The sequence below is a fragment of the Calidris pugnax genome, unplaced genomic scaffold (assembly GCF_001431845.1).
Source record: "Calidris pugnax isolate Ruff unplaced genomic scaffold, ASM143184v1 scaffold516, whole genome shotgun sequence".
In the NCBI taxonomy this organism is placed as follows: domain Eukaryota; kingdom Metazoa; phylum Chordata; class Aves; order Charadriiformes; family Scolopacidae; genus Calidris; species Calidris pugnax.
The window spans coordinates 419,642-440,062 of NW_015091408.1; the positions used below are offsets into that span (position 1 = coordinate 419,642).

General features: G+C 40.7%; 4 protein-coding genes across 4 annotated transcripts in view; all 4 read left to right on the plus strand.

Moving 5' to 3' along the window:
* The first annotated feature begins 481 nt into the window (after window positions 1-481).
* LOC106899559 (feather beta keratin-like) lies at window positions 482-1,199 on the plus strand. The gene has a single exon (XM_014961436.1). The coding sequence runs from the start codon at window positions 482-484 to the stop codon at window positions 776-778; it is 297 nt and encodes a 98-aa protein (XP_014816922.1). The 3' UTR covers window positions 779-1,199.
* A 5,775-nt stretch (window positions 1,200-6,974) lies between these two features.
* LOC106899582 (feather keratin 4-like) lies at window positions 6,975-7,698 on the plus strand. The gene has a single exon (XM_014961459.1). The coding sequence runs from the start codon at window positions 6,975-6,977 to the stop codon at window positions 7,323-7,325; it is 351 nt and encodes a 116-aa protein (XP_014816945.1). The 3' UTR covers window positions 7,326-7,698.
* Window positions 7,699-14,876: 7,178 nt separating this feature from the next.
* Window positions 14,877-15,589, plus strand: LOC106899583 (feather keratin 4-like). Its single transcript, XM_014961460.1, has one exon. The coding sequence runs from the start codon at window positions 14,877-14,879 to the stop codon at window positions 15,225-15,227; it is 351 nt and encodes a 116-aa protein (XP_014816946.1). The 3' UTR covers window positions 15,228-15,589.
* Window positions 15,590-20,245: 4,656 nt separating this feature from the next.
* Window positions 20,246-20,421, plus strand: part of LOC106899566 (feather keratin 1-like) — a 1,789-nt gene continuing 1,613 nt past the window's right edge. Inside the window, exon 1 of the mRNA XM_014961444.1 lies at window positions 20,246-20,277. The gene's annotated coding sequence lies outside the window, so the exon portion shown is untranslated. The remainder of the gene's footprint in view (window positions 20,278-20,421) is intronic.

Here is a 20,421-nt window from a genome sequence, read left to right on the forward strand (position 1 = left end):
TGCAAGATGAGCTTGTTGGTGAACACATTACCTGTGCCAAGGCTGCCTCTAGGGCCCTGGGGTGGTTTGGACCAGTATAAAAGGCAGTCCAACTGTAGGCTTCCTCATCCACTTCTCTTGCCTTCTCCTCCTCGGTGAACAAGGTGAGCTGCAACCATCTCTGCCTCTTGTTATTCCCTTATTCTTTTCTTTGCCTTTTGTCTTTGTTGAAGCTGTTGCTGAGCACCTTAAACTTGTATCCCGCTCTCATTTTTTCTCTTATTCTTGTTTTCCATGGTGGCGAGAGGGGAGTAAGTATTCTCCAATTCAGCAGGGACTCCTTCACGACTGTGGCTCCTAATAGCCTCTTCTTCCCTACAAACCCTGTCTCTGCTCTCTAGTCTTTGCCTTTTCTCTTCCCCGGAAGGCTGTCAGGCTGCACCTCAAACACTGCCTGTGCTTTCCCTGCCTTCTCTCCCAGGTACACCTCCATCCCACAGCCATGTCCTGCTACGATCTGTGCCGTCCCTGTGGCCCAACCCCACTGGCCAACAGCTGCAACGAGCCCTGTGTCAGGCAGTGCCAGGACTCCCGGGTGGTGATCCAGCCCTCTCCTGTGGTGGTGACCCTGCCCGGACCCATCCTTAGCTCCTTCCCCCAGAACACCGCCGTGGGATCTTCTGCATCTGCTGCTGTTGGCAGCATCCTGAGTGAAGAAGGAGTGCCCATCACCTCTGGGGGCTTCAACCTCTCTGGCCTTGGTGGCCGCTACTACGGCAGAAGGTGCCTTCCCTGCTAAAGCCATGCTGGGTGTCCAGCAGATCAACCAGGAAACCCAAAGCCAGTTGCTGGTCTGAGGACAGAACTACTGGCCATGGTTTCCAGATGGGTTGAGCACCCTCATGTCCTCCTGCAAAGGAGGGAAGTAAGGTCTGTCTGAAACATGGCCAACTGATGTCTTATTCTTGAAATTCCTGCTTTTGATGACTTCCCTTGCATCTGTTATTTTGAGTTTCACATTGACACGGTGTAATGCTGTACTTTTAAATGATCAGTGGAGGGGTTTTATTCAGGAATTTAGGAAAAGTGGAGTCTTGCTTGCTGTCTTTCAGTTGGAATGGTTTAAATGGCTTCTTTCCCTTATATAAATATATATATATTCCTTTTGTTTTGCAGAATGCTCCTTGACTTTTTATCATTAAACTGATGTTGCATCTGAATTTGAGTTTTCTTGTGGTTTTCTTCTCCCTTTTTTCATCCCCTTGGGGAGGAATGTGTCACTATATGGAAAATCTATGTAGAGTACCTTCTCCATGGAAAATGTGAATAGTCACCAGAATCAACCTCATAAAAATAATTTCATCATTGTTTACACACTTTTGAAGCACTGAACAGTTTTACATATATAATTCTTTTGTTATTTTTTTTCTAAAATTTTTTCCACGTGTGCGTAGAAGTACAATTTTCGTATTTCAGGTTGGGAGAGTTCTGGTCTTATCACCTATTTGGTACCTCTGAAACTCTGAGAATTTGAAAGTGTGTAATAAGGTTTTTCAGAAGGAGTATTTGGGTTTCTGTATTTGCTGAGATTGAAAACTGCCAGACTCTGAGGCTTTGACTATGACACGCTGTGAGTGATCTTGACTCAGGGCTTCAAAGGTGAAGTGAGAATTCAAATCTCACCAGAGCACTGAGGCTCTTTATATGATTGTATCATTAATAAATTTTTATGATGGGCTTTGATGTCCTCTCTTCACACATTAAAGAAAATCCAATGAATCTTATTCCTTGGCTAATCCACAAAAGAACTCTCATAATATAGAGGAAGAATCATACGAGTGAAGAACTAAACAAATGGCCATAGGTATTTCCCTTAAGGAGAGTTTGGGTTTTATCCTGCTTCTCATTATCTAGTAATTTTTCTCGACAATGTTAAAACTCAGCACGTTGTGTGCAACTAAGAGACATCAAAGAATACCCTTGTCTGTAGGTACATAAGCTTTGAGAAATTTATCCAAGTTTTTAATTGTGTCAACTACTTTCCTCTCCCACTGGAGATACATGGGGTCCAGCAGGACACAGCACAGGAAAAGCAACAAGACAGTTGTGTCATTTCTGATGACTCTGACTTGTGCAGGGTTTTCCCTTTTAAAGCTCACTAAAATCTATGTGAAGATTAAAGTATCATAGTGCTGAGATGAAAATAGTGGAGACAGCAGAGGAAAGGTCCCTGGCATTTCACATTCAGTGCTGTAACTAGTCCATGTGCCCACACAGTGGTGAGAAAAGAGGTAGGTTTATTTTTTTTCAAATGTTTTACACTTATTTTGCAAAGTTATCAATGTAAGGGAAAAAATAGTTTAGAGAGAAGATGGGATATGTCCCCTTTTAGGCGGTGGCTTGAGGCAGCAAAAGCAAAGTATGAAAGATGGTAAATCAATAGATACCAGACTGAGTGGAGTCTCTGCTTAAAAATTGGTTTCCATGAGTATATTCTTAAACAAGTAATTGAAAGGACTTGGATGTCTACAAAAACACATGCTGCCCTGTTGACAGAACTGGTCTGACTGAAGTAATTATTTATTCACTCAGATCTGTGAGGAATCACTGATTGCACTCTGATGTACATCAAAGAATGCCTCGTTCTTGGTGGCAGAAGGCATCTTTCTACGATGCAAATGGATGTGGAGCACAAAGAGCACAGAAAGGAATTTCAGGAGAGTGAAATGTCTGGTTAAATGGCCTGTGTCCAACAACAGCATATCCTGAAAGCTGCGTATGTGGTGTTTGTTGTGAATGAAAAGGCTTGGACAACTACTCTCTGCTGTAAGTACCTAAGTCTGTGCTTCCTGATTTGAAAAAACAAAGCTATGTCCTGGAACAAACCATCTTCAGACAACATGGCATCATGGAGTGTTTGTGAAGGATGTTGAAGCCTTTATTTAAAGTATCATTAGAGAGGCAGTTCCTGAAGAATGTGAACATCAATTTGAAGGCCGTGTCTCCTTTGTGTGTTAAGATTGGATGGGTACGATAATTATGCATATGGATGTTCACAAATTTATGAGACTATTGAGGCCTCCTTTTTTGCATGAATTAGTTCCCACATACATTTTTTTGCAGGTGGAACCTTTTCTTGATAATGAAATTGTTTTGCTTTGTGTTCCAGTCTAGGTTCACCCTGGCGTTGCATGAGAAGCGTAGTCTAACCATTAAAAATTCTTTCATCTTCACAATTTATGGGTTCTTGTAATTTCTGGTACTTTTATACCGACTCTATTAGTGTCAGTATGAAATTATTCCAAGCCCAGCCTAATAAAGACTTTTTTTTCAGCTCCACAGCAATTTGTTAGCTTGGAGGTGTCTTTGGAGCACAATCTGCCATCACATTGAAGACATTTACTAAAGCTCTTTGTGAGCTATTCCCTCCCTGACCCACTTATGAACAATGCTAGGTAATTTGTTCACCATCTATAAAAAAAAATAAATCTCTGAGGAGATCTCCAAGGAGGGCTTCAAGCCTCTTGGATGAGTTCTTTGAGCCAATCAGACCAATCTGGAGATGAGCCGTGGTCAGGAGACAGATCAGGAGTCTTTTTGAAAATACTGCAGTGATCTCAGATGAGTTTGTTTTTAAAATATGAGGTAGTGTATCAAATAGAAGCTCTTGGATGAATAGAAGGAAGCAGAACATAAGTGTTGAAAACTTGTGTGGCTGATGTTACAATTTTTACAGGAGAAATAATTCTGCCAGTAAGCACCTAATGCTACAGAAGAATTTCAAAATACAGAAGTATTTCAAAAATGCATGTTTGCAGGTTGGAAGCATTGTTTAGGTCCAGAAAGGAAGGGAAATATTTAAGAGTGTAGGTGGACCACTTTAGGTAATATTACTAGAATATGAGAAGCAGTTTAAGAATTTGTAAAAGGTTGATTTTTGTCTTTAAAGAATTGTTCGGGGTTGGTTTCCATGATCTTAAAATACAAATGGCTTCACTTTGTGAAGGTATAAACTTTTTGGTCCAGAGGTTTTAAGGGCATCTCTTATGATAAGGGTATTAAAACCTCATCATACATCATGAACAGTTAGATAATTTTGTGAATATGCACATTGTTAATGAAAATTTTGAAGGACTTTGAAGCCCTTCTTCTCTAGAAACCCAAGACCAAGAACTTTTATTCCCCAGATATTGATGAATTCTCATGCCCAAAGTTCAGTAGCTCTTACCCAAAGAGAGGTTCAAACCCTGCAGCTTGTACAGGAGAGATTGCAAAGTAAAGTTTAAAAAAAAAGTATTAAAATTTCATATATACATTCCACTTATGCAATAAATTTCCATGAATCTGGAGTGGAATCACTGTTGTACTGCTGTCTGTAGTGAGGGAAAAAAATACAATACCAAACAGGTCCTTGTGTGGTTTTTTCCCCCAATGACTTCACAGTTAGGCTTGTGCAAGGTTAGTACCTAAAAATAGCTTAAAATTCATATGTGTCCTCAAGATGACTTGTGAAGTGCGATTCATATTTGTGGTCTGAGGTGGTACAGAGGGGAGTTATAGGTTCCTTTCATAAAAGAACTGATAAATCAGGTTTCAGTGTCCCCTTGTGCCAGCAGCTGTACCTCAAACTGTGTTATGGAGGTGTAACGGGGTGATACTATCCAAATTTGATATGATATGATATGATATAATTTAATAGTATTTTTTCTCTGAATTTCACACAGGGATCCGATTCTTTCTAATTGGAGTCAGTGGGATTTCTGGTGTGGTTTTTTGCAGGTCCTTCTCAAAACACAAAAGTTTTGTCTAAATTGTTCTTATGCTTGGCTGGAGTCGGAGCTTTTTAAACAGTGGCGGAGACCAGAATTTATTAAGGACTTAACACTCATATTCTTAATAAAAGAACACTTTTCAGTGATGAATTATGTATTGTATAAATTTTTCTGATGTTTTTCTTTATGACTAAAGTGAAATATACACTAAAGCACAAATTTTGTTGTGACTGAAAGGTGGCACTGGAATAAATTTGGTCCATAATACCAGAAGATGAGAGAAACTCGTATGACGGAATGTCTGTCAGAAGATAAGAAAATGAAAACACAGTAATAAACAGTAAGGAAAAGACATTTAATCAGTTGGAAGCATTTTGCATTCAGGACATACTTGTTGGTAAATAATTTCATGCACAAAGGATGTCTATGGTCCTCAGGCCATCTGAGATGCGGTATAAAAGGCAACTCAACTCAACGTCCTTCCTACCACTTCTCTTACTTTTTTCCTCTTTTGTGAACAAGGTTAGTTCAACTCTACTTCTCCTTTTCTATTTGCTGAATTCTTGCCTTCATAATAATTTGATCGCTGTTCTTTTTCTCTGCAGTATTTTCCTAGTTGCTGGATTGGTTGGGGGGAAGACTTTCTCTTTAAAAAGTTGTGTTTTGCTATCAGAATTGCAGGTGTTTCTGGAGCCCTGATTTGGCCATGAGGATCCTTGAAATGGTGATAGAAATTTGTTTAAATGTGGGCTTTTAGACATACTAGGTGACTTAGAAAATAATATTAATAATAATAGTAATATTAAAGAATAACAAACTGAATGGGTAGAAGACCTGTGCAAGGGGTTTGGAACTAAGTGATCTTTAAAGGCGATCCCTTCCAACTCAAACCATTCTATGATTCTATGGTTACAGAGATCAATGTGCTCAGTCATCTTTCAAGTTTCAGTATACATTTTATAGCTTTAAGGTTCTTATCCATCTTCTGTAATGTTTGAAATTTCAGCTGGGTTGGTATGAAAACAACAGTAGTTGCAAAGGTTGTGGATGTGTGTATCTTCAGATATGTCATTCAGAAAAATCCTTTTCTTTGCTGTTTATTCCATTAGAGGCTTCTCCAGTGTTCCTATTTTTGTTATGATGGATTTATTACCGGGCTCAGTGGGAAACAAGAGGGTAAAATGAATGAGATACTAAAACAAACAGCTGGAGAGCAAGGAAACTAGGAAGATTTAAAACCGAAGTTCATGGGTTTTAAAAATCAATTATGTCGAACCACAAGCTTTTGAGCTCTAAATGCCACTTTCTAAATGGAGACAAAGTTAAGCTGTATATTGAGATTAGAAGGAAGAGTCACACTGAGTTCAGCAAGATTTTTGGCTCTAATCACACATCCTCAACCTTCTCCTGCTGTAGTAGTCACCATGGACTTCAATATGATAGACATCATCAAAAAGTTCTGCTTGGTGTCTTACAGTTTTGAAATGGTCTTCCAGGGTGCAATGAAACCTGGAAGTTTAGAGAAATGGTTTCAGGGACTGTGAGGATGAGGGGAAGGAAAAATAGAGGAGGAGACTGAGCACCCAACAGACTGAGATGGGCAACAGGATACGGTGACTTCGTGTTTATTGGTGTGTTGGAACCAGACACGGGGAGTAGTGGGGAACTCCTGGCTGTCTCATGGGTGGGATGTCTGTCGACAAGTTGTCTGGGATAGATTTCCAAAGACCTCAGCTTCGAGTATGATTAACTAGATTGAAATTTGTGCCTCTTCCTAGGCAAAGTTGCAACCTGGAAAATAATTCTTCATTTCATTTTCCAGCTGCCGATTGAATTCTCTCCGTAAGTACCTTTGTGGCTTTGTATTACTCATAATTACTATTTCTACAATGCTCTGAATACCTGGGGCTGAATCTCAGTGGTGTTTTTCCAGACATACAGCCAATCAAAAAACTAAAATTAAAGTAATGATACAGGTATGTGCCCTTTTGTTCTGCTGCCAGCCATTCTGCTGGATCACCAACAACAGGGAGAGGATTATTTCAACCTCCATCTTCTTGTAGGGTATTTAAGAATTTGATTTCCTTCTCCCAACACCTAAAAGGATTCCTGGAAAGCTCCCGTTGTCCTGATGCCTGAGCTGAGCAAATGTAAGTGAAATAAGACTCCTACATTGAATTCACTTCTGGTCCTGTATTTCAGACTTCCCTCCACCCCACAGCCATGTCCTGCTACGAGCGGTGTCCTTCCACCTCCTGTGGCCCAACCCCGCTGGCCAACAGCTGCAACGAGCCCTGTGTCAGGCAGTGCCAGGACTCCACAGTGGTGATCCAGCCCTCTCCTGTGGTGGTGACCCTGCCCGGACCCATCCTCAGCTCCTTCCCCCAGAACACCACTGTGGGTTCCTCAGCATCTGCAGCCGTCGGGACCGCGCTCAGTGCTGAGGGAGTGCCCATCTCCTCTGGCAGCTCCTTGGGATTTGGGAGCTTTGGGTATTCAGGCCTGGGCAGTGGGTACAGCCGGCCCTACCGTCGCTACAACACCTACCGCAGTGGCTTCTATGGGCTGTGCTAAAGCATGAGGACCAAGCGACCAAGTGGAAGGAATGACCAGGAACGCTGAAGCACGATCCAACACAGGACTGAGCTCATGGCCATGGTTTTCAGAAGTGATGTTAGATACCCACAGCTCCAGCTCAAGTTAATGGAGCTGTGGGAGTTAGTTCATTCCCTAAAATGAGGCCCCTTCTCTTGTTATACTGCTTTATATTGTTGATCAAGTATGTAGTTCTGCTGTGTGTCACTGTATTTGATACTCCCTGGTATAAAACGTATAAATTAGACAGTAGATGGGACTTGATTGTCAAGGTGCTACACTGAAAAAAGAGCTCCATCTGTGGAATCCATCGCCATGAGATGTGCCATTATTCCCACATTGAAACCTGTTGCTTTGCAGTATTTTAATCCACTCCTTGGTATTATTAAAGTTATGCTTTTATCATATGTCCAGTCTTCTGTTATTTTTCCCTTCCCCTCCTATCTCCTTTTGAAACTGCACAGATCATCACTAGCAGACACAGACACGATATGAATGCTGTTGGAGCCACTAATTAGAGAAAAACATATGTTTAGAGCTCAAGATCAAGAAAATATTTAGTTTTGCAGCTGAAATGCATAGTGATTCTACACTGACTCATCATAATACTTGGCTTTTTTGCATTTCTGCCAAGAAATTATTCTCCAGGCTGGAAGCATTTTATGATCTAACAGAATGGCAGGGTATCTAATCTAGCGTATAATGATATTTGTTTTAAGGAAACCTGTTGTGATTCACACTCTCAGTAACTCTGACCTGGAGCTGCAGGGTGCAGAGAAAGATTTACATTTTTGTGCCATTAAATCACTGCTTGAATCCTTGGATTTGTAAAGTAAAACATGAATGGCAGCAGAAATCTGCAAGGAGGTATACACATTGCTTTTCGGGACAGAGCACAAAATTAATTATCTATTTACTTGCTATTTACTGCAGAAGTACTATGCATTTTAAGGCTCCTTATAAAAGCCTGACTGTCCTGGCTGCAGCCCTACAGAACTCCAACAAAAAGCTTGTGTCAAGGAATGAAGCATACTCACATCAAATAAATACAGGAAATTTTAGGCATTAAAACCTGTAGAAATCCTTGCAAGTAAATTACTTTTGCTGAAAGGAAGAACCTGAGATTTAAACCAGATCTGCAACAGCCACTGAAGTTATTAAAACAATAGATTTTGGGGGAAAATTGAAGAGATTCTCATGTTGGGAAGGTTCGAGGCATTCAAATTATTCCAGTTACATAAATTTTGTTGCAGCTGGTTAAATTGTCCCCAATAGTTAAATTGTTCCCAGTAGTTAAACTGCTTATGGTTTATGTACCAGTCTGGTCTCCTCCTGGCGTCAGATGAAAAGCCTCCCTCAAAGCTTCTTTCATCTAGGAGACCTGCAGGTCATTTGAATGCCTTGTACGAGTGCACTCAAGCCTCTGAAGTCAACATAAAGACGATACAAATTTCAATTCATGTAAGTAATTTGTCAGTTCTTTGGCAATTCGGTAGCTCAGCAGCCTGTCATGGGAGCACCGTCTTCCTACACAAAGGGTTTTAATTGAGTGCGTGGGACACGAAACTCCATCACTGACCCATAAGTGAGAGCTGTTATGTCCTACTTCACCAGCCATAACAATCCCCCAAGAGTAAGATCCAAAGGCTCTCAACCTTTTGGGTGAACTCTAGTTGCTAATAAGAATAAATTGGGAGAACATCAATGAAAACTTTTCCAGGCTGTTAATGAGTCTGTTTCTAAAATATTATATACCTTCCAAAAAAAACCATTTATGTCCCTAGAGGGAAGAGTGAGGAAAAGCTAGCATTCCTTGGCTATCTCAGATTATAGATGAAAGGGGAATTAATTCTCCAGGTGAGCGACTGTTTTCATCCCTTAAAATATATAAAAGGACAACAGGTAGTAAGTTGGATACTAAAGATTGTGAGTAAAGGGGGAAAAAAAAGCTCTCTCCTTTTTAGACAAAAAGAGGAGAATCTTCTTGTGGAGAATCACTAAAATATGTAGAGTTATAGCATTTTACAGAAGATGAAGGTTTGGCTTTATTTTATTTTTTAATCAATTCTGAAAAAAAATTAATAGAATAATTAAAGTTTCTGAAGATGTTTACCTGGAATTAGTTTGTGAAGTCCTTTGAGTGATCTTGACTCACAGACTTTGAAATTAGGTTATTAGCCAGGTGATGCCGAGATCTTGTCACGTACCTTGAGCATTAGGTACCACAAAACTTTGCATATTTGAGCCATTAGTGAGAAGCTCTTCTGAACTTTGAAGTCCTTTGTTCTTCTGAAGACCAAGACCAACCTGTGTATAAAGACACTCTTCATTTAGAATTAATTCCTATCTCTTGCTGGGGGATGGTGGTGTTATGATGAAAAGCCTGATTCCTGCTTTTTCCATATTTTCCATCTGTGGAAGTAGGAAAACCAGGACAGGAGTGAAGGAAGTGAAGCCAGGAATCAGGTTGGAGTGAAGCCAGGACAGGCCACAGAGGTGAAAAAACTCATGTAATGATAAATGTAGTGGAGAACTCCTGGGTGTGACTTCTATTGATGGCACAATTTGGCTCAAGCAGAGTACTGCCTCTAAGAACCAACACCTGAAAGCAATCTTTAACATGTACATTCCTACTTAATTTTATTTGAAAATTGCTGTGTATCCAGGTGGGTTGCTGAGATTTCAGTTTGGGATAATGGTGGTTCCTCAGATGAGAGACTGCACAGAAATCTTGTTGAGAATCAGAGATAGTTCATGAATGTCACAGAGTAATGAGATCAAGTAATCAAGCTCTTCCATTAAAAGTGTAATTGTTTGATTCAGGCACGGAAAATGAAGTAAAAATTTATGATTGGATAAAGAAAAGCAGTCACATGTGTTTGTATTAGCTGTGTTCAGACAAACTGGGAAAACTGTGGGTTAACCCCAGCAATTTTAGAACGTGTTTTGTTGTCTCTGGTCAGCAATTCTCACTGGTCTTAATATTCTTTAACCTTTGCAGCACTGATGGAAATTTACTGCTCTTCTCAGCTGTGTGTTTGTGTGGGATTGCAATAGTGCAGAAGTGCAAAATTTGGGAATACTTAATATAAAACTTGTCTTGTGGTAAAGCTGAGTCCTTGAAATGGAAATAATTGTGAATTGCACCCAGGACCCCACCTCAGAACTATATGATTATTCACCTAAACGAGTGAAGTCCTGAATAAGGACTATTCATCGCATACGCTCCCCTTGAGCAGTGTCTTGATGACTAAAATGAAGCATAAAATGTACATTGGCCTTAGGAAGAAACATAATTACTGCTGCAATTCAAATGAGTCACCACACTCTTCCAAGCAATTAAGTGAGTGCCCACTGGTGAAGATGAAAGCTTGGTGTACACTGGAATGTGGAGGTAATAAGGGGAGGGGAAAGAATACTGCAATAGTAAAAGAGATTTTGAAAGGAAAAAAAATAAATGGCGTTGATCAGTTCGGGGGACTTTGCATGCGAAAGTACAGATCATTAAATAATTTCATGCATAATATATGTCTCTGGTCTGCAGGCAGTCTGGAATATGGTATAAAAACCTATAGAACATAGGGCTCTTCCATCCACTTCTCTTGCCTTATTCGCCCAGGTGAACAGGTAAGTCTGAATCTACCCAGTGCCTTTTTAAATGCTAAACTCTTACTTTGATGATTGCTTTTTTTGTTGTTGTTTTGGGTTTTTTTGTTATTCTTAGTTCTGTATAAATATTGCTAGCTTTTTTCTTTTCCTTTTGGGAAGGAAAATTAGAAAGGCTTACTTCTATCAAAAAAGAAAGGCTTTATTTACTTGTGGAGCAGGGTGTAATGAGACAGGGCTTAGAGGGTGCTGGAAATACTGTCTCTCAAAACAAGCAGCTTCATGCTCCATTTCAGACCAACATTAAGGGAGTAGCTAGACAATGAACCCAGTTGGAAATACAGCCTCATCTTAAGAAACTGGGACTAGAAAAAAAAAAAAAAAAAGGAAAATAAATAAACTAAAAATATAAATGTGCTGAGTAGCAGGATCTATCCCCACGTCTTGTTTTCCAGAGGCAGATGAGCAGGGATCCCAGTAGGCTCTAGTATATTGAATTCAAATCGAGGCAGAAACTGCTTGATAGGGTATTTTCCCAAGGAAGGATTATTTTATCCTTCTTCCCACTCCAAGTTTGGCTGTTTTGATTGTAAGACGTTTGGGATCAAAGGGTACTTCTCAGCCGCTTTTCTCTAGTTCTGCAAATGCTGCTGGTTACACTGTTAGTGACTAAGTTCCAGCGTTAAGGCACTAAAGCCAGTTATGTGGCAATGAACTAGTGAAGGGCCTAGAAGACAAATCATACGAAGAGCGGCTGAAGGAGCTGGGGCTGTTTAGTGTGAGGAAGAGGAGGCTGAGGGGAGACCTCATCACTCTCTACAAAGACACTCTTCATTTAGAATTAATTCCTATCTCTTGCTGGGGGATGGTGGTGTTATGATGAAAAGCCTGATTCCTGCTTTTTCCATATTTTCCATCTGTGGAAGTAGGAAAACCAGGACAGGAGTGAAGGAAGTGAAGCCAGGAATCAGGTTGGAGTGAAGCCAGGACAGGCCACAGAGGTGAAAAAACTCATGTAATGATAAATGTAGTGGAGAACTCCTGGGTGTGACTTCTATTGATGGCACAATTTGGCTCAGGCAGAGTACTGCCTCTAAGAACCAACACTTGAAAGCAATCTTTAACATGCACATTCCTACTTAATTTTATCTGAAAATTGCTGTGCATCCAGGTGAGTTGCTGAGATTTCAGTTTGGGATAATGGTGGTTCCTCAGATGAGAGACTGCACAGAAATCTTGTTGAGAATCAGAGATAGTTCATGAATGTCACAGAGTAATGAGATCAAGTAATCAAGCTCTTCCATTAAAAGTGTAATTGTTTGATTCAGGCACGGAAAATGAAGTAAAAATTTATGATTGGATAAAGAAAAGCAGTCACATGTGTTTGTATTAGCTGTGTTCAGACAAACTGGGAAAACTGTGGGTTAACCCCAGCAATTTTAGAATGTGTTTTATTGTCTCTAGTCAGCAATTCTCACTGGTCTTAATATTCTTTAACCTTTGCAGCACTGATGGAAATTTACTGCTCTTCTCAGCTGTGTGTTTGTGTGGGATTGCAATAGTGCAGAAGTGCAAAATTTGGGAATACTTAATATAAAACTTGTCTTGTGGTAAAGCTGAGTCCTTGAAATGGAAATAATTGTGAATTGCACCCAGGACCCCACCTCAGAACTATATGATTATTCACCTAAACGAGTGAAGTCCTGAATAAGGACTATTCATCGCATACGCTCCCCTTGAGCAGTGTCTTGATGACTAAAATGAAGCATAAAATGTACATTGGCCTTAGGAAGAAACATAATTACTGCTGCAATTCAAATGAGTCACCACACTCTTCCAAGCAATTAAGTGAGTGCCCACTGGTGAAGATGAAAGCTTGGTGTACGCTGGAATGTGGAGGTAATAAGGGGAGGGGAAAAAATACCGCAATAGTAAAAGAGATTTTGAAAGGAAAAAAAATAAATGGCGTTGATCAGTTCGGGGGACTTTGCATGCGAAAGTACAGATCATTAAATAATTTCATGCATAATATATGTCTCTGGTCTGCAGGCAGTCTGGAATATGGTATAAAAACCTATAGAACATAGGGCTCTTCCATCCACTTCTCTTGCCTTATTCGCCCAGGTGAACAGGTAAGTCTGAATCTACCCAGTGCCTTTTTAAATGCTAAACTCTTACTTTGATGATTGCTTTTTTTGTTGTTGTTTTGGTTTTTTTTGTTATTCTTAGTTCTGTATAAATATTGCTAGCTTTTTTCTTTTCCTTTTGGGAAGGAAAATTAGAAAGGCTTACTTCTATCAAAAAAGAAAGGCTTTATTTACTTGTGGAGCAGGGTGTAATGAGACAGGGCTTAGAGGGTGCTGGAAATACTGTCTCTCAAAACAAGCAGCTTCATGCTCCATTTCAGACCAACATTAAGGGAGTAGCTAGACAATGAACCCAGTTGGAAATACAGCCTCATCTTAAGAAACTGGGACTAGAAAAAAAAAAAAAAAGGAAAATAAATAAACTAAAAATATAAATGTGCTGAGTAGCAGGATCTATCCCCACGTCTTGTTTTCCAGAGGCAGATGAGCAGGGATCCCAGTAGGCTCTAGTATATTGAATTCAAATCGAGGCAGAAACTGCTTGATAGGGTATTTTCCCAAGGAAGGATTATTTTATCCTTCTTCCCACTCCAAGTTTGGCTGTTTTGATTGTAAGACGTTTGGGATCAAAGGGTACTTCTCAGCCGCTTTTCTCTAGTTCTGCAAATGCTGCTGGTTACACTGTTAGTGACTAAGTTCCAGCGTTAAGGCACTAAAGCCAGTTATGTGGCAATGAACTAGTGAAGGGCCTAGAAGACAAATCATACGAAGAGCGGGTGAAGGAGCTGGGGCTGTTTAGTGGGAGGAAGAGGAGGCTGAGGGGAGACCTCATCACTCTCTACAACTACGTGAAAGGACACTGTAGAGAGGTTGGGGCTGGTCTCTTCTCACAGGTCATTAGTGACAGAACGAGAGGGAACGGCTTCAAGCTCCAACAGGGGAGGTTTAGATTGAACATTAGGAAGGAATTCTTCACAGAGAGAGTGGTCGGGCGTTGGAACAGGCTGCCCAGGGAGGGGGTGGAGTCCCCATCCCTGGCTGTGTTGAAGGGCCGTTTAGATGCAGTGCTGAGGGACATGGTGTAGGGGAGGACTTTGTAGAGTAGGGGAGATGGTTGGACTCCATGATCCCAAGGGTCTCTTCCAACCTCAATGATTCTATGATTCTATGAATGTTCAGGTCATGGCCACTTTCCCTGCCTGATGAGAGCTCCAGCTACTGGTCTCCATCACAACTGCAGTTACAACTGCACCTTCTCCAGAGAGAGAGTATGAAGGGAAACTCCCAAAGAATGGGAAAGGCCTTTGATGGTAAGGGTTAGGGCAAACATTACCATGGCTGGCGCCACAGCTCAGAGGCCAGTTGCAGAATGGGGACATCCTCCAGCAGCCTTATAGAAACCAAGAGAAACCTCTATGCTGTTTTCAGACTGTCTTCTGTGGATTTTTGATCTAATAAATCACAAAATGGTTTGGGTCAGAAGGGACCTTGAAGACCATCCAGTTCCCCCCCCTACCCTGGGCAGGGACACCTCCCACCAGATCAGGTTGCTCCAAGACCCATCAACCTGGCCTTGAATGCCTCCAGGGATGGGGCAGCCACAGCTTCTCTGGGCCATCATCCTCACAGGAAGGAATTTCTTCCTAATACCTAAATCAACACTTTTAAATTTTAAAACCATTACTGCTCATCCTGTCCCATTAGCCCTCATCCTATCTGACCACATTCTCTAGGTATTTTCACGTATATTATCCTATTACTTGAATTTTATAAATTTAATACAGCTTTTTCATTGCATTTACTTTCTTCCCTGCATTTCAGACTTGATCCTATAGCCATGTCTTCCTATGACCTGTGTCAACCCAACCCCTGTAGCCCAACCCCGCTGGCCAACAGCTGCAACGAGCCCTGTGTCAGGCAGTGCCAGGACTCCACCTACGTGATCCAACCCCCTCCTGTAGTGGTGACCCTGCCTGGACCCATCCTCAGCTCCTTCCCCCAGAACACCGCCGTGGGATCCACCACCTCTGCAGCTGTTGGCAGCAACCTCAGCTCCGAGGGAGTGCCCATCAACTCTGGCAGCTCCTCTGGATTTGGGAACCTTGGATATTCAGGCCTGGGCAGTGGGTACAGCCGGCCCTACCGTCGCTACAACACCTACCGCAGCGGCTTTAGCGAGCCATGCTAAAGTGTGAGGAGCAAGCGGAAGGAATGACCAGGAATGCTGAAGCATGACCCGACACAGGACTGAACTCATGGCCATGGTTTTCAGAAGTGATGTTAGATACCCACAGCTCCAGCTCAAGTTAATGGAGCCGTGGGAGCTAGGCATCTCCTGAAATCAGGCCTTTGCTTGTCTTAGTCTTTGAATACTTCATATTTCTGATGAAAAGTATTTTTTTTTTCTGTTGCTGTAGGTGGGACTTTATTGTCTCAGTTCACAGCAGCACTGCGAAAAGAAACCCAGGATGAGAAGACATATTAGCTGTTGTCTTTCTGAATCCTAGAAATGTATACTTATACTTTTTACTTTTTTTATTCCACTTTTTGCTCTCATTAAAGTTACGCAGCATGACAATCCAAGGCTTCCGGTGTTTGCTTGTAGGAATTTTAGCCTTTTTGTAAAATTTCTTACTGTTCCTCTGTTCTATTAATTGAAAGCCACTTTTTTTTTCACATTGACTAGAAATAAGGATTTGGCTGATGACCTCTATGGTAAGAAATCGATTTACAGCCACAAAACGTTGGAAATATCGTTACAAAGTTATTGTTACTTTATATATACAAATTGTCTCCTTTGTCTAGTCAAATTAGAGGCTGATTGTGGACCCTGATTAGATACATTGTAGAGAAGCAGAAACTAGATACAGAGTCGATACTTTGTCTACAAGTACTTTTGCTTTGCTACATTTTCTTCCTACTCAGGCTTTTCGACACTGGGGTCAGATTTAAACTTTCACTTAAAGTGCTTGTTACAAAATTTCTCTTGTTCATCCGAAAGCATCTCCGGTGGCCATGATCTGAGCCAAGCGGGACCCCAAAGAGAGACATCAAGGAGTTTTTTGGGAAAGCTCCCTCTGAAAATTATATTGAGTATTTTTCGTAATTAATCCCAAGCTATTTTAAATGTAGGTTGGGAACTCATCTTGTAAACCAAGCTCCTGGTGCCTCTCTGTGGATCTTCATGGGCTGGTGCTGACACAGTTGGGTTTATGCAGAGGTACTTGTGTGCACTCTCTGGTTGGAGGTGTCTGTGGGGTTAAATGAAAGGCTGAATTTTCACCCCATGTGAAAGTCTATAATTTCAAAGTTTATTTTGAGGGGGAACCCCTTCTTTTCTTACTGGGATGGAAAGCCTTTAAATGAATGTGTGTTAATCCTGAGTCTCCAGCTCCAGACAAATGGGCTGTGATCTTTTCCTTCCTAAACGACTAATGGAAATAAATGTAAAATCAGGGAACCAGTGCGTAACTGCAGCAAAATGCAGGTGAGTGATATCTCATGGTGGAAAGAAATAATGCCTGGTGAAAAGGGTTTATGCCAATTATTATAGTCAGTCCCTTGCTCTGAGGTGATGGATTATTCATACACATTCAGCAGCCTTGGTGGCACCAAGACATCCTTCTGCAAGGAAGGTGGGTCCGATTCACAGGGCCATGGCTAGAGAAACACTAATTGCACTCTTACAATTGGAAATATAATTAGAATCTGCATTTGAAAAATTATTCAAATGTATTTAAACAATAATTAAAGCCCACCCATTTTGGGTGTGGTGTTTTTGCAGAAGTTCTGGTGAGTAAACAATTTCTTCCCTCCGGCATAAATAAATTTCTGGTGTTGTTTTCTTCTGCTCTTCCCCACTGAATTCCAGCATAACGACCCCACTACACCTGGCGCTCTGCAGCCATACTCCACAGATCTGTATGCAGTAGTCAGTTACACTTATTTTTTGACAAAAGGAGAAATCACAACATAAATTGCTTAAGCTTATTAGACCACAGTAAGACGCGAAAGCAAACCTCAAATTTTAAATTTCTTCATAACAATATTTGAATAGCATTTACAGTGAAAATAGCTGTGCTAAGGTATGAACTTTGAGGGCGATATACCTAATGATGTTCGAACACCTTTGCCTTCAGGGGAGTTATTCGAGCAGCAGGAGTTGGGGTTGTGAAGCTGAAGTCAGAGGCTCTGCCTACACCAAAAGACCACACAGATTAGGCAGACACCATGTACCACTCAGCTGCCTGGGCCAAGTCCCAATCATAGTGGGGGGGCTGCAATAAAAACATTGGTGCCACACAGAGGCAGCCAGTCTGACTAAAACAAACCGCCTTAAACTAGGAATACATCTTCTGGTTTAAGCAATAAGCCTGAAATTGTTAATAATTTAAGGGCATGAGCAGAGTCTACTCTCAGTGATGAGGAATCAGGTGTCCTAGATCATTGTGTGAATCACAAATGGCTGCGTAGGATACACAGGCTCTTGCTAATGCTGCCAATAAACATCTATATTAGCACAATTAGCAAAGAATGAGGTCTCAGATAAAAGCAACAATCAGAGCTGGTGTGAGAGGTGAGAGAAGGGAATGTCATAGGAGGGTTCTGAACTGCAAGAACTTCTGCAGATTTGTTCAACTGCTTGAAGCCTCTGAGGCATCCATTTCTTTATAATGGGCTAATTAATTACAATTCAGAATTTATTGCAGATGGCACTCTTCTTGCCAGGGAAACTTCCATTTTCTGTATATCTGTTTCTCCATGCACAGATTTTTGGGGTGACATTTGTGTCTGGAACCATGATGTGGGGATTACTGTGAGTAACTTTCCAGTTCCACTTTGATTAAGAATTTTTCCTCAGACATTTACTCACTCACAGGTTTCTCAGGAGGATCTTCTCATATAACTGAATCACATAATTATTATGCAAAAAGTTTTAATTATAATCTGAATATATAGGTCTGTCCTTGATTATACAAAAAAAAAAGCTGTGAACTTCTGATTCACTCACTTTAATTCATCTTAAAGATCAGGCCATTAAGTCATTCTGACTGTACAATAAAGTGGCTGGGATTAGAACAATAATTATTGTAATTATTTTCAGGGAAGCCTGTAGACATCTCTGAAAATGTTGCTAGATCCTTCTTTTTGCACTCATAGTCTGATTTTAAAAGTATTTTGTCTTTTCCAAGCAGATGAAGGAATAATAGGAAAAAAAAAAGATGAAAATAATCTATGGATACTGTTATGCAAACTAATTCCTCAAATAGCTATTGTAGCAGAAATGACTTTTGAAAAAACCTGCTAATCCCTTGGAATATGAAGTACTGAGGAATGACCAGGATTGGTGAAGATAAAAAAGGCAATGGCATTTTATTTTAGAATCTCTTTGAAGTATGAGATGGCTTAAACCAAACCTTGAGCCATTTTTTTTTAATTAAAGCTAAAATCGCTGTAATTCTTGCAGCCAGCAACAATGACGTAAATTTTAGAACCCAATGACTGACCTGCACACCCAAACCTTAATAATATATTATTGCAGAAGTGATAGGAGAATGCAAATATGGGTCACATCTCTTAAATTTGCACGTAATGTGGTGCTTTGCATGCCTAGTGCTTTAATAGAAGCTTCTGATAAACTTTGAAGTTCTCTGGAACCTCTGACGGAGCCAAACGAGTTTCTTTTCCCAGGGGATCTTCCCGAAGAGACTCCTAATTTAGGGCTGATTTGCATGTCTCAGTAGTTAAAGCGCTGGGAGAGCAGAACCCTCAGTACTAATCTCTGTGTCTTGGATTGCGGCTGCGTTTTACCCCTTCACTATTTACCCTGCAAATCCCCCCTGTAGATGAGGCTCAATGTCAATGTGCATCCAAAGACTGCTCTGAAGCGACAGAAAAACCAACAGCAAGTCGATTATTGAAATTATTGACACTTTCTATCTTTTTGAGACTTCTCCAACTGGTTCCCATTGGTCTCTGTAGCAGGGAAATGAATTGTACGTGATTTCTTCGGTGTTCACAGAACACGCCTGTAGCAGGGAAAGGAATTGTACGTGATTTCTTCGGTGTTCACAGCTGTGTCTTGCCAAACCTTACCTTTTGCAGAACTCTTCCTTGACAACAGTCACCATGAAATGCAACATATTTATGCATGTGGAAGTTAACCTAAAACAGTTTTTAGGGCTGAGATAAGAATAAAAGTGGATTTGTGGATGCTGTAGATAAAAAAACCGAAAAGATCAGGCCTAGAATTAGACACAGCCAGGAAAGATCCTGTATTAATAAAATGTGTCCTTCAGACTTTTCCACAGAAGTGCTATGATTTGTTATTAGCTCATTAGACTGGACTTTTAATACCCTTTTTTTTTGGTTCTTCTTCCATGACAAAACCACAATATCTTCAGTGTTTTACTAGTTATAGCTCAGCCTTTGACCATAACACTTTTCGGTTCCCCCTGACTCTCACAGTGTTCTTCGTTCTATTATCTCATTAGACTGGACTTTTAATACCCCTTTTTTTTTTGGTTCTTCTTCCATGTCAAAACCACAGTATCTTCAGTGTTTTACTAGTTATAGCTCAGCCTTTGACCATAACACTTTTCGGTTCCCCCTGACTCTCACAGTGTTCTTCGTTGTCCTTCCTTTTTAACAATATTTGTGCTGCTTCTCTCATTTTGGGGCTGGAGTTTGGTGAAAATTGTGCATGTGTTCCTCATCATTTTCTGAAAAAAGAACCCAACAAAACCCAAACTCTCCTCTTTTCCCTAAAAGCAGCTCGAATCCCCAAACTACAGGTGCTCATGGGTTGGATTACAAAAGCTGAAATTCTTCATGATTTCCAACAGCATTTACCTTGCAGAGGAGGGTACAAGGGACTGCATTATGCAAATTGTGCTTAATCTCCTTTAATGACACCAGGCAGATCCAAGAGGGTTTTGAAGGCCGAATAAATTCTTCTGAATTAATCATTCTAGTGTTCCCAGAAATTAACTGGGCCCAGAGTATTTTAAGATGAAAGGGACCTGTGGTCAGATATACATGCCACAAGATAAGGAAGTAAGGCAGTAATAAACACAAATACTGAGGCAAAAAAACATGTAATCAGTAGTGGCTCATAAATAACTTCATGCACAAAGAATGTCCCAGGTTGTCGGGCAACTTGGGACTTGGTATAAAAACCTGAGCAACCCAAGGCTCTTCCATCCATTTCTCTTGTTGACTTTGCCTCGGTGCGTCAGGTAAGTCTGAGCCCATTTATTGTCTCTTTATATGTTGAACTGCTGCCTTGATGCTTTTGTAGCTTTTGCTCACCAGTGTTGTAGTACTTTTTTTTTTTTTTTTTTTTTTTTTCTCTGGGGGGGGGAGGGGTTTTTTTTTGAAAA